The sequence below is a fragment of the Lepidochelys olivacea genome (assembly GCF_965140295.1).
Source record: "Lepidochelys olivacea isolate rLepOli2 genome assembly, chromosome: 17".
Lineage (NCBI taxonomy): Eukaryota > Metazoa > Chordata > Testudines > Cheloniidae > Lepidochelys > Lepidochelys olivacea.
The window spans coordinates 19,494-40,867 of record NC_140427.1 but is presented as its reverse complement, the minus strand read 5'-3'; the positions used below and the strand labels follow the sequence as shown (position 1 = coordinate 40,867).

Here is a 21,374-nt window from a genome sequence, read left to right as displayed (position 1 = left end):
AAAAGAGTTCAGCTCTCTAAATAGGCACAACCCTAATTTTCCTACAGTCTCATGCAAAACTAGGAAACACAGCTAAGAGTTAATGTACACCCCATACAACCATAACTCTGTCCTCCTGGATCTGGCAAGAACCAGTGTGAATTATCTGCACAAACTCCAGCTGCATTCACTGTGTTAGATGTAGCAGTATTGAATGGTGGAAGAATTAACTGGAGTGGCTTGGAAGAGTTTCGATTGTGATATGAGAGCTGGTGGCCCTGAGTATGTATGAGAGAGCTTCTCTTCCTGACCCCAGTGTGTGTGATCAAAGGAAAGAGGTGCATGTGAACACAGAGATCCAATATCCTTCATTTCAATACTGTATTGTGTAGGTTGTGTCAGCAGTGGGGCACAGAAATCTTCTTGGTTTTGCCATGGGGATCTGTCAGCAATTCAGTGAGAGATGAGTGTTGTGTGTGGGTTTAATGAAAGGTTAGTCTATAAGGATGAAGGGGTTGAAAGAACTGCAAGATTTAGTAGATGTGGTGTTCTCTCCGTATATGAGTGTGGGGAGCTCCTGTTCAGCACAGGACAAAGCTGTGTGGGCATGTACCTTAACTCTTTATTTCTTTGTTTTCACAAGTTTGAGTTTTGCTTAACTTTATGTTAAGCACATAAAGAGGCACACGCTACCGCCAAACAACCGTAATTCTGTGTTAATGAAGTTTGCCATTTAAATGTCCTAAAAAAAAAAAAAAAAAAAAAAAGAGAGATGACAGTGGTCATTCAGATACTTTTAATTTTCATGTAGGTGTGCAGTTCTCTGAGACACTCCTGGACAAATAATGAGAGCACTTAGCTCTTACAAAGCGTTTTTCATCAGTAAATCTCAAAGAGATTGCAGAGATGAGGAAACTGAGGCACCGAGCGGGGTGAAGTGACTTGGTCAAAATCACCCAACAAGCCAGAGGCAAAGCCGGGAATACAGCTCAGGTTTTGAGTCCCAGACTGCTATTCTTTTCACTAAGTCACACAAATGCTATGTGATTAATAAGAGCCCCCCAAACCTGTGCAATTTTTTGTAGTAGAATGGGGATAATGGTCATGCTTTCAAATGTCTCTAGTGAGTAGTTGCTAATGAAGCCGGTGAGAAAAAACTCAGACATTATCCATGTCCCAAGAACTTGACATTTTTATTATGTGGTGGTTATAGTAACTTTAAGCATATGAGAAAAAAAAAAAACTAGTGTCTCTCTCTCCGTCCTTCCCCCCCCCCACTATTCCCCCACAACATATAGCCCCCCTGCCACTGTTTCCAGTTCACCCTCCCCCTTCCATCCCATTAAACTATCAGCGTTTTAGAAGCTTGGTGCACATAAAAAAAAGTTGGTAAATTCTGTATACTTAAAGACAACCTGTTTTTTTCAGGGGGAGGGCCTTTGTTTAAGGAACATTTTGCATAAATGACCCCAAATTTGGATCACTAATCCTACCCTACATCCCATAAAGCACAGCAGATTTCAAGATAGGTCAGCTCACATGCAGATTTTGGAACATTTATAAATACTGTTCTTTGAAAAACTCACTCTTACCACTCTGTTATAATATTTATGAAATTAGTCACCAGTGACTGCTTTTCTATATGCATCTCTCCACCACAGGATAATTCTGAAGCCATAGGAGGCTCAGAGACATGTGAAGTAGCCCATTCATCTCAATGTGATAGTCTCAGTTGAATGAGACCTGGTCTACATCAAAAAGTTAGGTCAACCTACTTTGTTGCTCAGGGGTATGAAAAATCCATATCCCTGAGCAACGTAGTTAAGCAGACCTAACCCCCAGCGTAGATATCCCTAGGTCAATGGAAGAATTTTTCCATCGACATAGCTACTGCCTCTTGGAGAGGTGGATTACATACCCTAGCAGGAGAACCCCTTGCACTGGTGTAGGTAGCATCTACACTGAAGTACAGCTGTGTCACTGTAGTGTTTCAAATGTAGACAAGCCTTGAGAAAACACCCCATGAAAATTAATACAGAAATTAATACTCATCCCCATATGCACCCTTCTCAGTGTATCTTTCCCTCCCCCGAGCCCCCAAACCCCTCTCATCTCCCCGACCACTCATCCCCAAAATCCCTGTCCCCTTTATGTAGTCCTAACCCCCTTTCACCTCTATTCCTCCCAGGTCTCCACTCTCTAAAATGCCCCTCCTCTGCCAGTAACCATTTGCATATATAATTTAAAAATATATACATATTTTGATTACAGCCACCAAAAATACCCCACCCCCTCCCACCAAGAAAGAAATTTTAGCAATATGCCCTCTGAGCTTTTCCAGACTTTTGCCTACTGCAAGAATCCAACTGACAGTAGCTGGCTGGGTCTGGGTCAAAGGACTACTGCTTATTCTCAAGCCATCCAGCTGGTGTGAAACTTTCAAAGCTAAAAACCTTGTCGGCCCACACATGCTCAGTGGAATCGGTTTGATGCAATGCCACGCATGTCAAATGCTGATGCGCCTCACTGAAGAACCACTCTTTGGCTAATAACGTAATTTGATTTCTCCCAAACGGCTAGTGGGTGGCATGTATTCTGTTGGGGTAACTTCCAAGCATTTGAGACCCTGGTATAATGATCTCAGCCCTGGTTTAAGCTCTATCTATGCACACAACTCATTGCCAAAACATGTCAGCTTTAAGAAGAGCTGTTATTTTCCCAGGGGCTAAATCTCAGGAACCCTTTGTTCAAAGGGCCCCAATTTGGTTCACTGACCAAACTCCATGCCTCCATGAGGCAGACAAAATTTCAAAGCAATCTGAGTGGATTTTAGAGCACTTAGAAGAGTCTAGTTTTAAAGACAGGTTTCAGAGTAGCAGCTGTATTAGTCTGTATTCGCAAAAAGAAAAGGAGTACTAGTGGCACTTTAGAGATTAACCAATTTATTTGAGTAGAAGCTTTCGTGAGCTACAGCTCACTTCATTTTAGAGCACTTAGAAGAGTCTAGTTTTAAACAGAATGCTTGGTGTTCATCTTAACTATTGCGGAGTTGGTGCTTTACTATAATTTTTTAAAAGAAAATACACACACATGCAAATGTGTGTTGCAAAGGGGATTAGGGGGCTGAACAGTGTTGAGAATAAGGAGCAGGGATTTGAGGTTGCAGTGAGGAGAGGGAGAGGCACGGGTAGGCCTGGAAAAGGGGTTGGGGGCTCAAATCAGGGGAGTGGAAAAGGTGACATGGAGATAAGTGGCAGTGTGAATGGGAAGAATTAGGGTACAGGACATGTGGCAGCCTCACATTCTCCCCCCCTTGTGTGGTCTGCAGGGTCCTTGCCCTTCTAGGGTGGGGAGTCCATGCCCCTCTCCCTGCCCCTTGTGCTAGGTTTGGTCATTTTACCAGTCCAAAAATAACTGGTCAATTGACTGGTCAATACTTAAAACACTAATTTATTAGAACAGTATATATTTAAAAAAAAAAAAAAAAAAGGTGTAAGACTTCATGGTCTCCAATAGTCTTTACCTTAGAAAGATATTTATTCCTAATTACAACCAAAAAGGAACTTAAGTGAGTTATTTTAACTCCAAAAGATACAAAACACAATAAAATTAAGTTCTAAATAATGAAAGAATAGCACCATGATGCAATCAAAACAGTCAGCCTCTGCTTACATCAGGGCATTCTTGCTGAACTATTTGATGGTGCTCAAATAGCTGGTCAACAAACATTAATTGATCAGCTTGCCAAGTCAGTTTTGTCCTTGTGTCAGGAATCGGGGACTGTCCCTCTATGGGCTCTCAGCTCCTCTCCCTGCCCCACATGGGGAGGACAGAATCTGGGGGGACCATAATGCCATCTAATGCTATACTTTCACTTATCCTTCATGAAATCCACCGGCTACACATTTCCCATCTAACTGCTGACCACCCCTGTGTCAGGGCTAGCACTGAAATGAGGCATACTGATTCTCTCTTGCACCTCTTTCCTTTGATCACACATACAGAGGTGGGGGGGGGATGAGCCCCCCTCACAGGAGTACCCCCCCATATTGCCTCATATCACAATCACAGCTCTGCCAAGCTGCTCCAACTAATCCCTCCACTACTCAAAACAGCTATAACTACTACAGTAAATGCAGCAGGAGTGCATGCTGATACTTCCCAGTAGTTCTTGCCTGTACAACCTTAACTCTCCTTCCTTGCAGCTGGCATGTACCTAATCTCTGTATTTCCTGAAGTTCTTACTCAGTATGTTTCTACTAGAATCTCTCTCCTCTGTCCCATTTCTTCAGTCCCTTCATCTACATTTATGAGCATTCCTTTTTTGAGCCGGAAAGGAAAGTCCTTTTGGGACCGCAATTTTTCAGTTTCACTTTCTGTCCCATTCCAAGAAGGCCACCACATTTTAGTGACCTTGCCTCAGGCAAAGAAGGCTGTTTGCAGTTCCCTTCATGTTCCAACAGCCACCTTGCTAGAAGGGATAATTGAGAGTGATGAAAGACACTTCCCTCCTGCAGTATTTGTAACCCTCTCCTGCCTAGAATCAGAGCGTTCCACAAGAATATGCATTGCAATAAAATCATATACAGTAAACACCTATAACACGCAGTAGTTACGTTCCTAGAAAACCGTGTGTTATATACAAATGTGTTATATAAACTGAAGAATAAATGGGAGAAATAGTGTTATGTTCCCAGACATGACAAAGTTGATTTTTTTTTTTATTTATTACCTTAAAGACTATGAATTGATGACTTGCTGAAGACAATGATCTAGGTGATGGCTGGGGAATGTTGTTACTGTGGTGAGGATGAAGTAGTAGTGGTATTTTCTGGTTCATGCTCGGCTGATGACTGGAATGCTGAAGTTGATGCGTCTATTGACTGGTGTGTAGAGGGCATGATGTAGTCAGTGATGAGACTCTGCTTTGCCTGACTCAGCAATGACTTGTACAGCTCATGATAGGGCCGTTTGAATGTTAGGCTCCTGTTCATATTTAGATCTTTCTCCATCAAATTACTTTTGACTTTTTCTATGATTTGTAAATTTTCCCTTAAATAGCCTGCTGTGAGTTTCTGTTCCTTTTGCTCGTCTTCACTTTCACTGTCAGTGGCCTCATGCATCTCCACTAACCTTCTCCTCAGTCAGCTCCTCCTGATGTGAGTTTATCAATTCTTCCACTTCAGTTTCCTCCATATCTGAGAATCTCTCACCCCCAACATTCCTGGCCATCTGCATTATCTCCCTAACCAACTTGTGTACTGTGGGGAAGCCAGTGAAATTATTCATCACTGACGGCCACAACTTGTTCCAACAGGCATTGATGTAGGAACAGTGACCTCATCCCAGGACTCCTTGATCCCTTCAATTGCGTGTGCGATGTTACATGAACAGCAAAAGTCTGGTATGCCCATTTCTGAATTTTCCTCCAACACCTCTAGCATCTTCTTGATAGTGCACCTTGTATAACATTTAAATATCTTGATTACGCCTTGATCTAAGGGCTGCAACAATGAAGTGTTGTTAGGTGGAAGGAAAACAACCTTGACATTTTCATTTTACCCTGTAGAGCTTTGGCAGAGTGACCTGGGGCATTGTCCAATAATAACAAAATCTTGAAAGATAAAGTTACAAAACCTAAATAAAGTTCTACCTGAGACATAAAGCATAAAGTAAACCATGCTGTAAACAGTTTAGATGTTACCCAGGCTTTTTTGTTAGACTTCTGCTTGCCTTTCAAGGCACAGGGTTCTGAGCACGGTAAACAAGCATTGGTTTCAGGGTGGATAAAAATCAATGATTTTTTTATTAATCAGATTTTTTGAAAAAAATGCTTTTTGGACGAAAAAACTATCTAAAGATAGTTTTAATTAAGATACATTATAGCTCATCATGGAATAAGGATTATAAATTCTAATTCTATAGTATGGGAGAATATATGCAAGTAATGTTTAAGAAAAGTTTTGTAAATGAGTTCCAATAGTTCATGGATGACAGAGCCAATCTTATGGGGTTCCGGGGCTTCTGTATAGATTATTTAGGTTAATCTTTCTATCTACCCAATGGGACTCAGTGCTCAGTCTAGCAGATACCATAAGAGATGCTTAGTTTTGCAGTTCTCAAACTGTGGATTTGTGTCTCCAGAGATAACATGCTTGCTAACAGCAAAAAAAGTAAATAAATAAATAAATACAATAAATAAAGGTGAGAAACAACAGACCTCAACCCTGTTGTCCCTCTGCAAATTTGTGTACACAGTCAATCCCCTACCTCTCTCTAAAAGTGCAAAGTTTCAAAAAGTTCCATGAATAGACGATTGTTGGGGGTGGAATAGATCTGGACAAGGAGAAATAGTCTGGAGATAAATGTGAGAAGGGAGGGACAGGCAGTAGAGACAAAAGTGAAACTGTTTGAGAAGCACATTCCAGAAGTCTGGAGATCTTTCTGAGTGTAGCCTTCATTGATTTGAGATCTACCATACCATTCTCTCACTAGAAGGGAAAACCTATAATGGCAGCAGGCCATAAAAGAGACCCAGTTTGGGAATAAGAACCATTCAAGAAATATATGTTTTCTGATGATGTCTTAAAGAAAGTCACACCAGTGAACTGGTGGAAGTCACTTAAGCACTTGGATTCAGAGACTGTTGAAGTGATCATCTCACTTTTAACAAAAGTAGCTTTTTCTGCCAGTGTAGAAATACTATTTTCTTCCTTTGCACTAATTCATCCCAAACTGAGAAATCATTTGACACCTGAAAAAGCAGGAAAGCTTGTTTTTCTTTTCCAGATTATGAACAAACAGAAAAATGAAAGTGAAGACGACTGAGTTAGCTGCAGAAGCCAATATTTTAAGTTTCTCATGTTGACCTGGCAGACATAGTTATATTTTAAAAAAAAGAAAAATTGACTATTTTAGTTAAAAACAATTTTAACAAAAACAAATCTGATTTTAAAAAAGGTCAATGTTTAAATTCAAAAATTCATATGCTTGTTTTGTTAAAATACTGTTTGCTGGGGAAGAAAATAATCCAGAATATGTAACGTTGTTTTAATTAAATAAAACAATTTAAATGTCTGTCTGGTGATGTTCTCCTCCTAATACAGCATGGCAAGAAAACCCTCCAAATATTAATTATTAACCTGCTGAATTGGAGACAGTTCACCTCCCAGTGACTTCATAAATATCTGCTTCAATTACCTTTGGTAAATGAAATAACCAAACAATCATTCATTTTCTGATATAGCTGTAAAAGTAATCTGAAAAGTTTTCAAAATAAATCACTTTAAATTGTATACGGTGTACCTTCTAAAAATGAAACCTACATCTATCTCTGAGTTGTGAAGAATATATATTAAGGTTATAACAACCAACAAGAATGCACTTTTATGTAGAAATCCATGATTAAATCGAGTCGTCCTGACTAGTGATTTAAATCAATTTGATTTAAATCAAATCCACCTGACTGATTTACATTTACAATCCCCTGGTGCATTGGCACAGCGCAGCTTTAAGTCCTGGTGCTGAATGCTCCTGCTGGGTGATGTAGGTTAAGGATGGCATTTGTTTCCAGAACAAAACTTGTTTCATCAGCATTAAAAGCCTGCTGGGGTTTATAATCATTGTCCTCAATAATTTTTGCTAACTCAGCAGGGAAGAGTTCTGCTGCTTGGTGGTCAGCTGATGCAGATTCCCCTGTAAATGTCACATTATGGATGTTAAAGTACTTCCTAAAATTATCAAGCCAGCCACTACTAAATGACATTCTTTTGAATGGTTCACCTTCCTTCTCACACATGGCTGCGTACAATTTCTGTACCTTCTCATTAATGACTGTCCCACAGAGTGGTGCCCGTTTCTGAGTCAGATCTTCAATCCATGTGTTCGAGTCTCTGTTTTATTTAGCTGAACATCTGCCCTCATCATCCTCTTGATGGTAAGACTAGCATTACCTGCAACCATAACATGTGCTCTAACGCTCTCTTTGCCTTTCCTAATGGTGCGAATTGTAGATTCATTCACACCATACTCGTGACCAACCACATTGACTCGGGCACCAGCACGGAGCTTGTCCAGTATCTCTATTTTCTTAGCTAAACTCATCGTTTCCCATTTCTTCTCACTTCTCATTCTCTTCTTCTCACTGTTTTTAGGACCGCTACTCCTCTTAGGTGGCATGATGAACGCAAATGATGAGGGTGGTCATAATATAATGTCCAAAAAATTGGTACAACGCAGTGTCAACAACACAAAAGCCACGGGTACAGCTGGACTGAGGAGGGAGCTGAGTCGATGGTTTTCTCACCCGACCTGAGCGGACAGGTCCATATAAGTGTGTGCTATATAAAAACAGTGCGCACAACATAAAAGCGGGTCACTAAATGAAAACCGCATCATGTCAAAAACGCGCTGTATAAACGCACTTTATATAAGGGTTTACTGTAGGTATATTTTGCTTCCTTCTACTTCCCATGTGCTTCTTCTCTGTTACTTTCTACAGCACTTCCCTATGGAGCTCGAGCAAAGCAAACTCATGCAATCTTACATACAAAACAAGGATACATTCAATTAAATTAAGAGACAGTAAGTTTACAACAAATGAAAAGAAACAGGAATGCTTCAGAAGGGCATACAGATAATCACTGGATAATTGTATGACCACAAGTAAATACTTACAGCTTTGCAAGCTAGAACTGTAAAGATATATCAGATCTTTAGGACATAAAGAAAAGGAGTACTTGTGGCACCTTAGAGACTAACAAATTTATTTGAGCATAAGCTTTCGTGAGTTACAGCTCACTTCATCGGATGCATGCAATGGAAAATACAGTCGGGAGATTTTATATACATAGAGAACATGAAACAATGGGTGTTACCATACACACTGTAATGAAAGTGATCAGTTAAGGTGAGCTATTACCAGCAGGAGAGAAAAAAAACCTTTTGTAGTGATAATCAAGGTGGGCCATTTCCAGCAGTTGACAAGACCTTGTGAGGAACAGTAGGGGGGAAAAATAAACATGGGGAAATAATTTTACTTTGTGTAATGACACATCCACTCCCAGTCTTTATTCAAGCCTAATTTAATTGTGTCCAGTTTGCGAATTAATCCAATTCAGCAGTCTCTCCTTGGAGTCTGTTTTTGAAGTTTTTTTGTTGTAATATTGCGACTTTTAGGTCTGTAATCAAGTGACGAGAGAGATTGAAGTGTTCTCCGACTGGTTTTTGAATGTTATAATTCTTGACGTCTGATTTGTATCCATTTATTCTTTTACGTAGAGACTGTCCGGTCTGGCCAATGTACATAATAGAACTGCACAAATGAATGGGCCTGGTATAGAGCTTATTCAATTGTCTTTGAAATGTGACTTTGCACCCTAGGAACACAGGAAAAAAATATTTCCTGGGGATCCTTTTCAATTTCACAGAACATGTCCCTTACTCTCATATTATAGGCCGGAACAAGTAATGAGTTCTTTACTAGTTTTTGCAATACCATTCACTCCATGTCAACACATGACCTTCTGATCCCAGTGACTTCAACAATTCAGGTTTTTGTTCTCCAGGCCTGTTTTAGATAGGTCTTAAGTTGAGGCAAACAAAACAATGTGGTATAAGAGATTTGGATCTATTGATATAAAATATTCTCTCCACTTTTTAAAGACATTCAAGCATGTAATGTTTGCTAAAAAAAATCTCTACTATTTAAGTTGGAAGTACAGCTATTGCAACATCGGAACCATTACAGCTAAAAAGAAAAGGATCAGAAATATTGGTAGCATAAACCTATTTTCTTACTCAGAAGAGATGAGTACATCATCCATAAAGCCTATGAAAAATATAAACCAGTGCCTCCTGAACAGAGTTCTAATTACATGAGGAGAATATGCTGGGGCAGGAGGGAGGAAAGACTTAGGATATGTCTACACGACAATCAGAGGTGTAACTGCAGCACATGTAGATATACATGAGCTAGCTCTGATCTATGACTAAATGTGCTGCAGTCATACCTCTGACTGCGATGTAGACATAAATCTCTGACCTCCAAGACCCCAATCTTGCAAATTCCTACACATGCGTGTAGTCTCACCGAGTTAAAAGAAATCGCTCACATGTGTAATACGTCAAATTGCAGCCAGTGTTGTGCATAGATATCTCTATGTAAAGGTTACTTGATTCCTGAAATTATGGTCTGGATTTTCAAAACACTTAAGTGATTTGGGAGCACATGTTGGCATTAATGTGCCTAAATCACTTGGTCATATTGGAAAATCCCACTCTATATACTTTGCATCCTATCATACTCTCTCTCTTTAGAGAGCATAGGTGCTGACTCTATGGGTGCTCCAGGGCTGGTGGAACTGGGCAGGAAAAGGTGGGGTGGGGGTGGGAAAAGGTGGGGGAGGGGTGGGGACTTGGAAAAAGGGGTGTGGGTTTGGGGGAAGGGGTGAGATGGGGGGTTGAGCACCCATAGGGCCCAGAGGAAGCCAGCACCTGTGAGAGAGAGAGAATCTTTGTGAAATGGGTATGTTTGTTTCCCACACTGATCAGTAACACTTTCAGTACAAACCAATGAAATTAATAGTTGAGTTCTTCATTAGCTTTTAGAAGAGACAGAATTTAAAACAACTGATGATGTAGTTTAGCTCCCTAAATGTTTCAAATTTTTTCCTTGAAGTGATCTGTCAAATTCCAAATATGCATAAGAGAGTAAAATATTTCCTCTAATGTGCATTGTCTTATTATCCTCTGTATTCAGTGCTCTGCCTGTGTGGTTAAGCCCAGCTCCCACTCACCCACCTGACTCTTCACTGTGCACAGACTTCCATATTCAAATAAATAACAGCAAATCATCACATTTGCTTAAAACGGCTAGGATAAAACACCGGGAAGGCTAACTTTACTATGCTAACTTTGAAGTGTTTTATCCTAGCCATTTAAAGCAAATGTGATGACTTGCTGATATTTACTTAACTATGGAAGTCCATGCACCAAAATGAGGTATAAAACTGTTCTGAATCCTTCACTCCTCTTTGCCACCAGCTGTCTGATTTTTAGATCATCTCTATTCCAATTACATTTATCTAAAAGTGAAAGCGTGCAATTAATTTAACAATGGGACATTTAGAAGAATTAAACGATTGCAAATTCAGAACTGATAAAAATTAAATAGTTTTTCATAAAATGCATAATGCAACAGTGGAACTCTGCTACTGAATGGCATTGAGACCAAGAATTTAGCAAGATTCTGAGAGACTGGATATTTATATTCGATAAAGAGTATTCAGAGTAATAATAGTAAATACTGAAGATATACTTTTAAAATTTCCTATAAAAACATCAGGCTTCAGGGCCCAAGCTATTCTCTAACTATTAGGCAATTAGCAAAAGTTTTCATGGGGAGCAGATTATCCCACATCTGCCTACTGCAACGTTTCTTGCACCTTCCTCTGAAGCATCTGGTTCTGGCCTCTGTCAGAGAACAGATGTTAGTTTAGATGGACCATGAGTTTGACCCAGTGTGAGAATTACTATGTTACTATAATTCAAGCATCCTGCACATTGCAAAACGAAAGGTAATACCCCAGAAGAAAGGCTGGCACATCTGCCATGCCCATATAGACTCAAAGGGTTGACACCAGAATGGACCATTATGATAATCTATTCTGTCCTACATAACACCAGCCATAACATTTCATTCATTAATTCCTGAAACAAACCCAAAACTTGTATTCAAATTAGGAAAAAAGAAAAGGAGTACTTGTGGCACTTTAGAGACTAATCAATTTATTTGAGCATAAGCTTTCGGATGAAATGAGCTGTAGCTCACGAAAGGCTTATGCTCAAATAAATTGGTTAGTCTCTAAGGTGCCACAAGTACTCCTTTTTTTTTTTGCAAATACAGACTAACACAGCTGTTACTCTGAAACCTGTTATGATTCAAATTAGGGTATATCTTTTAGAAAGACATCTTCCAATCTTGACTGAACCCTATCAAGTGATGGAGAATCCACCACATCCCTTGTTAAATTGTTCCCAAAGTTAACTACCCACACACTCAAAAATTTGCACGTTATTTCCAGTTGATTTTGACTAACTTCCAGCCGCTAGCGCTTGTTACACCTTTGGACGTGTCTATATGGGGAACATTCTGATAGATCTATGCTGATGTAATGCCCCCATGTGGACACTCTGCTCTGGAAAAAGGGACTTTATTCCAGAATAATTACCCTGCTTCCAAAGGTACTTAAATACCAGGTTCAATTCACCTTGTAACCTTCTCTTTCTTAAAATTAAATAAAAGACTTATTAAGTCTCCTGCTGGATTTCAGGTTTTCCAGACTTCAAAATATCCCAATTTTTGGACTGTTTCTAATTTTTCAATATCCTTTTTGGAGAGTGGCCACCAGAACTGGATGCATTCTAATAACGGTTTCAAGTGATGCTCCATACAAAAGTAGTACCTTATGGCTCAATATTTCCATTTATACATCCAAGGATCACATTACCCCTCTTAGCAACAGCACTGCATTGGGAAGTCATGCTCAACATGACTCCTAAATTCAGAAGCACTGCTTTTGGATTCAGTCCTCCATCCTGTAAGTATGACCAATGTCCTTTGATTCTAGATGTTTCACATTGTTTGACTGTATTGAAATACAGTTTGACATTTGTATTTTCATATCTCAGGTTTTAATCCATTCTAGAATTCATCACGTGTCTGCTTATTCTCCAAGTATGAAAGGGTATTTGTGCTTAGCATCCACTTTTAACATTTATTTGAACAGCGGGAGCACGTAAGTTACTAAATTAACATATCATTTTCTTTTCAGACTCATCAGTCATTTGAGGTTTGAAATTAAATAATGGAAATCTTGGGTTCTCCCTCATTCAAGAATATCTCATTCAAATGAGGAATTTAAATTGTTATTTTTCAAAATCCTCCAAGTCTCTAATATGCCAATTGTCTTCAATTGTTTCGTGCAAATTCAAAATGTAAAACAGTAAAGTTTCAACTTCCTCCGGATAGGTGGTAGCAGTTTACTTTTGCATTTACTTTTGCAGTTTACTTTTGCAGGCTTATATACAGTGATGGGAAATCTGAGTAATGACTTCAGGATGGAAGTCCAGACGCCCCCATCTTGGTCAGTGTCCATACATGCACTATTTTAGTCCTCCAAATAACGTCCAACCCGATTTTAAAGCTAGGAATACTGCAGGTCATGTGGCGGGGGATGGGAGTCCTGGAGCCGCTCCCCAGTAACTAGGGACCCCAAAATTAGCGGTTCCCAGTGCGGAACCAAAAGACAAACACGAACGGCACAGCCGGGCCTCAGGAGACAGAACGCCAGTCTGGAGTGGGCGGGGGCAGGGGCAATGTGGCTCTTTGGCTGGTGCCCGCAGCCTGCCCGCTGTTTCGGGAGAAACTGAGGCCGCGCTTTCCCCAACGCAAAACAAAGTCGGATACAGGGCCAGGGTGCAGCAACAACCCCCGGGTCAGACAATCAAAGCAGCCACTCTCCCTAGCCCGGCCCGGCTCCGCGCACTCACCTGGGGCCCCGGGGCCCTCGCCGCCAGGTCTTCGGCCTCCCGCCGGCCCCAGGCTGTTCACGATGTAGTGCGAGACCCGGGAGCTCTCAGACACCGACAGCACGAAGTCCCCGGGGATGGTGCCCGAGTCCCTCACGAGGAAGGTCCCGTGGCGCTGCCCCTGCAGTAGCGACACAGCCTCGGCCCTGCTCAGCCGCCCCCAATACCAGCTCGCCCGGTCCTCGGAGTCGAACTGCCCGGCCATGGGGGCCGCTGCGCCGTGAGCCGCACTAACTCCCCCTGCGGGCCACAACAACCCAAGGGCCCCACTCCGATCCCAGCCCCGCCACCCAAAATGGCGGCCCCTGTGCTGACCTCACCTACCAGCCGTGACGACACTAACTGAGCCACTGCTAGCAAAAAAATCGCAATCCGTGGACGTCATATTCCTGCGCAGACTGCACGGCCATAGGAGGTCATAAGCGGTTAGTCAGCGCTTTTCGCGGGCGCAAAAAAGGCGCTTTCCATAATTTCAAATGCCCCGTAGAGACATTTCTACCATAAGCAGAAGGTCCAGGTTACCCTGCAATGCGCGCGCGCGCGCACTGAGCAGCCACTGACCGAAGGTCGTGGAATAAGCAGAAAAGCGCTCCTGAGGAACCGCCATAATGGGACGGTCGGGGATAGGGAAAGTACTGCGCTGCACAACCGCCATTACAAGAAGGTCAGAAGTAATCGGTGGCAATTGAAGGAAGGTCCTGAGACTGGGGGTGTACCCCAGTGCGAACTAAACCGACATTTAACAAGAAAAGGGCCTCCCTCAGCGCCCCGACATACCTATTTGGGCTGGCGCCACCGCCCTTTGGAGGTCAATAAAATGAAGTGGCTTGTACAGGCTGATTTGCCATCGGCCGCAAGGAGAGTGCTGCGCCTGCGCGGAAGTTTGCTCCTGAGCAGCGCCGCTCTGGTGAGCTCCCGCCGTCCCAAGTCGAGGGCGGGCTGGTGTCGGGCTCTGCAGCCTCCAGGCAGGGGCCCAAAGTCTCTCCCAGATTCCCCCTCCCGGTAACTATCGTGTGTGTGGCACGGCTGGTTCACCAGTGTTGCAGGAGCAGGGTCCAACCGTTGGGACGGTCTGAGAAGGGCAAGGACGGATTTTTCCCTTTCTGTTTGCGTCCTTTGGAATCACGGAACGTCTGTGCAGCGTTAACAAGTTTTCAAGTAACTGTTAATTAGCATTGGATGTTTCTAACTGCACCAGGACAAGCAACTTTGTAAACTATCCTTCAGATTGAACTTGTTTTCAAGCAATAACCAAAGCTCTTTAGTATTTATAATTTTCAAATAATAATTACCCTAACTTTAATTGGCAGCCAGTGTGGGACTTAAAATATGTCTTTGAATTAAAAACCTTGGCTAAAAAATTAGTAACTAAAGAATTTTTTTCTTTTAAGACATGGTTAAACATTTTTATTTGGGAAGATGACTGAAGCTCATGTCAGTGCTGTGTTTACTATCTTGTCATTTACTCTGCATAACAGAATTGTTTTTAAAATATTGTTGTCACCAAACTGTGCAGGCCCCACGTTTGAAACAGGGCATATGTCTTCTCCAGAGGAAAACCGGTTCCCAGAAGAATGTAAATAAAGATGCTCAGTCCTCATCTGTCTCCTCATACAAGTTGTTGGGTTTGAGTCACTATTCACCTTTTTTTTTTTCCTTCTCTGTCTTTGGTCTTGGTTTCCTTCAAAGAACATGAGTCCTCTCTGGGGATAAAGAGAAGGGAGAGGGGCAATAGTCTCCTGTGAATGGTAACTGTTTTGGATGCTGTTTATCACAGTACAGGAGCATCCAGCTGCCCCTTCATTGTAGCTATGACTACATGGGGGAGTATTGTTGGGGGCTGCGGGGGACAGTTCACATGAGAGAAGCAAGAGTATGAGCCTGTCCCATTGCTGTCTCTGCCACCAACGCTCCATTTGTGGTTGGTTTCCTGCCATAGGAGAATCTGAGCCAAGACTCGAAAGATGGAGACCGACAAGCCCACCCTGTTTGACATAAATGGCTCCAGGCAACAGTGGTCCAAATGTGAGCAGAGCAACCTCAAATAAGTGTCCAGTTAGAGCTTTGAGTCTAGCCCTCCTAGTCTTTCCTATGTTAGGTGGGACTGGGTTACCAGGAAAAGTTTTTTTTTTTAATTTGTTAGTCTCTAAGGTTGCACAAGTACTCCTTTTCTTTTTGCGAATACGGACTAACACAGCTGCTACTCTAAAACAAGAAAAGGTTCTTAACTACCTACGTGTTCAGGGGGCAGGATAAGATAGCTGCTTGTAGGATGGGGAAGTTAATACCCAGGACAGGGTGTAATATGTCCTCCCCAGAAGAAGCTTAGATCCAGGTGGGTGATTACAGCAGGGATTCTCATACTTTTTGCATTGGCGATCCTTTCACACAGCAAGCATGTGAGAAATTAAAAATATTTAACACTATTTTAAATACTAAAAGTATAATATTGTTTAAGTTAATTTACTTTTTCTCACCACTTTTAAATTAACACTAAAACAAATTTTTATCAAATTATTGTTATAAGCAGAAAAATTATTTTTTAAAATAGTTTATTGTTTAATACTGAGGGTTTGCGAAGAAACGTTGTTAATATCACTTTGCACAGCAGATTTAGCGCAGTATTGCCACCATTACTTCTATGTTGCTTCACAGAAGACTTGCTAGTGAGCTGGGATGCTGTGAAAAGTGATATTAACAAACACCTTCACAGTCTCCCAGCTCTGAAGGCCAGCAATAGCACAGAAATACAGATGGCAATGGGGCCCTAGAATGTCTGTTGTGAAAAGTGATATTAACAAATATACAAGTATCACTTTTCACAGCAGACTTCATAGGTAGCTGGGAGTCTGTGAAATGTGATATTAACAAATATCATGTTTCACAACAGACTTAGTGCCCCTGTGATGGTTGCCCATCCCAAAAAGTAGTGGGAGGGATTAAGGTGGGCAGTAGGCCAATTAATTCTACAGGCTACACCTGGAGGAGGAGCCAAGGCACAGGGGTTAATTGGAAGCAGGCTCACCTAATCAGGAACAGGACTGGAGGGGCTTCTGTAAAACCCAGGAGCTGAAAGCAGAGAGAAGCTCTTGGAGGAAGGCAGGGAAGTAGGTTTAAGTCACTCCCTGAGTGGAGGAAGTTGGGAAGCTGGCAAACCCAGAAAGGGGGAAGCTAGATAATTAGGAAGAAGCCCAGGGAAACAGTAGCGAGGGGTAGGACCATGCAGAAATTTTGGCTGCTTGTTACAGGGTCCTGGGCTGGAACCCAGTCTTGAGGGCAGGCTTGGGTTCCCCACTGGGAAGTGACAAGGGCATTGGAGATGCCAGCCCCAGCCAGTGGGTCTGGAAGGACTTTGAATTCCCCGGAAGGGGAGGACCTTAGTGACTTGGATGAAGGGCCAATCCACAAAGAGGAGACTGCAGTTCCTGGAGTGAGAGAAGGGCTGCCTACTAGAGGGAGAGACAAAATGATGGCATTCAAATTGTGGACGGGGGGGTTGACCACAAGAGGGACCAGGAGGAAGCGCCAGATCGATGGTGAGTAGTGAAAGCAGCGCAGATGCCAGAAGCACCACAGTGGCAATGGGGCGATAGAAACTGCTGTGAAATGTGACTTTGGCAAAGTTTCTTCACGACCCTCACAAAGAACCTTGAATGTGCTCCAAAATAGGTGCACCGCTGGTGTAGCAACCTCAGCCCCCTCACTTGGAAGAGGATGGTACTGCCCCTGACTTGCAACCTCCCATAATAACCGTGTGACCTCCTGAGTGGTTGCGACATCCAGTTTGAGAAACCCTGTTGTAGAACGTGGTGCCAATGGATATCTGCTCAGTCATTTATTAGTAGGTTTATTTAGGTAGCTTGTATCAGTAGTCCCCTGTAGATGGGGTGGGATCATGTTAGCCACAGGGTGCCAAAGTGTTGGAGATTGACTAGCCAAGAAACCCATCATTGCTGACTGTGTCTCTGTTAATCTAGTGGGTATGCTCTAGTGCAGATGGGAGTGTGAGGGCAGGCACTCACACCCCAGCACAGGTTTTGGGCAGTGATGGCTCGCTCTTGGTTTATTTGCTGTGCTTGCAATGGAGCAGCCCCGCTAGAGGAGGAGCTGGAAGAAGAGTACTTAAGCAGCCTGGACATCCTACTTCGCAGTGGACTTGAGGAGCCAAAGAGTCCTGCCTGGTGGTGACAGCGAAGTGGGAGGAGCCTTGGTTATGTCTGTATCAAGTGTCTGAGTTGTCAGAGCCCTCTCTGAGAGCAAAAAGATGTTTTTCGTTCGTATGGAATGAGTTCTGGGGAGGATGGATCCCTGCCTTTGGCTGGTAATGGGCTGGGAGCATTACCCTGCTCCCCTAGACTGAATGCGAAGGACGGAGCCTGCCGGCAACGAGGGACACTCTGTTATGCCTGGTCTGTCCTTCCACATCTCTGGATGTGAGTCATTGGTCACAACATTATTTACCCTGGTTGTACTCAGTCTTCTCTTCATTCAGAGAACCTGAGCATCTTGGCCAGGCATGGGATTTGTGGGATGGGATGGGATGGGATGGGGATAGGGAGAGACCTGGGGGGACTGTGGTAGCTTATCAGTGCTGATCACTTCAAGCACTGGCTAGGCTGTAGGGGAATAGGGAAGGAAGCTGGTGACCTGACTGTGTGTGTCCTCCACATATGAGTGCTGGCCTAGGTTACAAGTGTTCTTTCTTTCTGTTGTCAGTTTCTAATGACACTGGGTCAATAAGAGAATGGCCAACTGGGGCAGAGACCGGGAGAAGGAGCAGCCACTCAGAGCCCATTCAGCAGAAAGGAAATCAGAGTGAGCTGTGGAGTAAATGCAAATGGAAATTTGCTTAAGGTAAGTATTGAGAGAGGGCTGTAAACACTCTTGTCTGTGGAGAGAAATGTGTTGTATCAGCATAGGGTGTGTTACTGAGAGCAAAATCCCTGAATAAATCTGGGGCATGTGAAGGTTGGGGGGAGTCCTTGCTTTTCTCTCAGCAAGTTGTCAGGGCCCAGGGAAAGGAAAGTAAGTTTCCCTGAACTATGGTTGTGAAGTTGTACCAGATATTCTTCACAGTGATATTACTATATGATTATGGCATCATTAGGATGCATTTTATGCAAGATGGGTCATGTATGGTGTCATTGAAAATATATTTTCCAAATATTATCCTGTTTGTATGCATGTATCATTTTTGTATCTGAAGTTATAAATACTGACTATATATTGGTACTTCAAGTATAGTTACTCCTGGGTAATGCCCACTAGATTACATGCTTTCAGTCTAGATAGTGGGTGTGGAAGGACCTATTCAGGGCAATGGGCCACCAGGAAAAACAACAAGCCTTAGGAGAAGCTTATCCCCCATGTGGTGAACCTTCCTGAGAATGCTACAGACAGCCTGTGAGTGATGGCTGCTATGACTCTACAAGGACATGTGACTAGGCCACATGATGCTGGACTCCATCTTGGGATATCAGTATTTTTCCACAAACTGGTCTAGGAACCAAGCTTTGAAACAAAGGGTTTCTGCCATTTGCAAAAAGCTGTATAAGGCACGTAGTAACATCATCTGTGGTTCTTCATTCCCCACGCAAGAAGACTCCTGGAAACACTTGAGGAACAAAGACTGAACTGGGGGAAGTGCTGGACCGAGGCTAAAGGGATTTCTAGCCTGCATATGAAACACCTGGGGATTCCAAGCTGCAAGCAAGTGTAGCTTGTGCCTCAAGAATCTACAAGTCTTCCTGTACCATCAGTTTAGGGTGAGAATCTGCTATTCATATCCAGTCTATTTAATATATTAAGCTTAGTTTGTATATTTTGTTTGTTTGCTAGGTAATCTGTTTGCTATCACTTAAAATCTATCTTTTGTAGTTGTTAAACCAGTGATCTTTGACTGGAGTGCTTAGGGAAAATCTCTGCTTGGTTACCACAAGTGTGCACTGTTTTCTTCACATTGTTGGAGAGGTGGACCAGGTATTAAACCCATATACTGGCCAGATTTGACTAGGGCAGGATGGTACTGCTCTGGGGTCCTAGTCTGGGAAGCTGGTGGTTAGAGAGCCTGCACATAACTGCAGCTGGGTGTGTCCAGTGTGATGCTGGTGAAAGTGCAGGCTGGAGGGTTTTGCAGATTGTCACAGCAGTACAGTGTGAGAGGGAACCCAGGTTGGTGAGTCAAGGGGCTCAGTGGTACCCCACTTCCAGGTAGCACCCCAGGGGGCACCTCTCACAATGGTTAAAATTGCAGGAGGGCAAATTGCCTGTAACCAGAGATATTCCATCCTCAACTCTCTTTCTTCCACATCATTGGGTGTGAGTAACTGGTCACTGCACTTTGTACCGACTCTAGCTTCCTTCAGAGAACGTGAGCTTTCTGGTTAGGTACAGACCTCTCTGGGATTAAGGGGAAGGGACAACAGTCTGCTGTGCAGCATGAGTACTTTGGGTCCAGGAGCAGATAGGTGCCTCTTCATTTAACCATTATTGTCTCGGGGGAGTGAGGGGTAGGAAAAATCCCTTGGAATAGCAAACACCAGAGCCAAATACCATTGAAGTCTCTGCCACTAACTTTCTTTTTGGGTTGTGTTTTCTGCAAGGGAAAACTGGTGGAGCTGAAGTTCAGTTCTATTCCAAGATGAAGAGTGAGACCAGCCTAGTCTCAAGACAGATGCCAGGCAGGACCATCTGAGCAGAAAGTGGCTGTTGCTGTCACTAATATAAGTGTCTGTCTGGTAAAGGCTGTGGTGACAGCCCTGATGACTACACAGAGTGCTTCCCTTAGATTCTAATAAAAGGTTCCCAACTAGCTCTGAGTGCAGAAGGAGAATTTCCCCATCTTGGAAGCTGCTGATCTTCCGTTGTTTGGGAAGACATGCTCCTCCCTGCCAAGAGCTGGAACCAGGAAGGTGATTACAGGTGTTGATTTTCTTGCTTTCCTTTTTTACTCTCTTCTGTATTGGCCAACACACTGTCTCCCTGCCTGTCCTGCTCGGTCTCCCTTCACGGACTTGTACACCTGCCTATGTCCCATTGTGATTCAGACATATAGGGGTGTAAAGGTGTTTGTACAGGGGGGGCGGATAGTGGTCATGTTGGGTACAGATATATGGTGGGGAGAGGGTGTGAGAGAAGGACTTAAAGTTGCTGCTGCCTCTGTGTATCTAGTGCAGCTCCCCACCAGGCCCTGATGCCTCATGGGCATTGTAGTCTTCTCTGTCCTGTTTCAAGATTGTGAGGGCCTGTGCACTGCTTGTGCAGATGTAGCTGGACATCTGCTCAGTGATTGATCAGTGGGTTTTTTTTGGTAATTTTGGTTTTGCAAAGACCCTAGTGGTGGCCTAAAAATGTATTCCCCAGGGTGATCCCATCCCATCCCATCCTTGTTGCAGCAGCAGTCTGGTTCCCAGTAGGAAAAGTTAGCTTAATGAACACTTTTTGGTTTAAATGGTTTCTCTGTAGTGGCTAATTGCCCTTCTCTTCTCCCTCTACACCAGGGGTCTCAAACTCAATTTACCTTAGGGCCGGTGCCAGTCCTCAAATCCTCCCATTGGGCCAATAATGTCACTGAAGATGGTGTTCAGAAAAGAATACGTTTATATTTTTTATTTTGAATTTCTTAGAAATAATAAAACTGTCATACAACTTTATACAATTCTTTGCCTGCCAGAGGTTTTTTTGGTGTTTGCTAGACACCTGGCAACGCTTCAGTTCTGTCAGTTTGTTGATGTTTGGCCTCAGTGACTGAGCAGTTGAAACCTTCAGGATTGCAGCAAGGTGTTCATCAGATAGTTGTTTGGTAT

At 42.9% G+C, this 21,374-nt stretch overlaps 1 protein-coding gene and 1 long non-coding RNA gene across 4 annotated transcripts in view; one reads left to right on the top strand and one right to left on the bottom strand.

Annotated features, from left to right (window-relative positions):
- Positions 1-15,180, bottom strand: part of CRK (CRK proto-oncogene, adaptor protein) — a 51,243-nt gene extending 36,063 nt beyond the window's left edge. For 2 of the 3 annotated variants that reach the window (XM_084650969.1, XM_084650971.1), the window contains exon 1: positions 13,531-13,883. In XM_084650969.1, the coding sequence (XP_084507095.1) occupies positions 13,531-13,774 (244 nt within the window). In that variant the 5' untranslated portion in view covers positions 13,775-13,883. The other variant, XM_084650970.1, reaches the window with a different exon arrangement.
- Positions 15,181-15,266: 86 nt separating this feature from the next.
- Positions 15,267-21,156, top strand: LOC311532282. Its single transcript, XR_014714361.1, has 4 exons — positions 15,267-15,594; positions 18,286-18,423; positions 19,168-19,334; positions 20,172-21,156. It is a non-coding gene; the product is annotated as an uncharacterized lncRNA (long non-coding RNA).
- Positions 21,157-21,374: the final 218 nt, after the last annotated feature.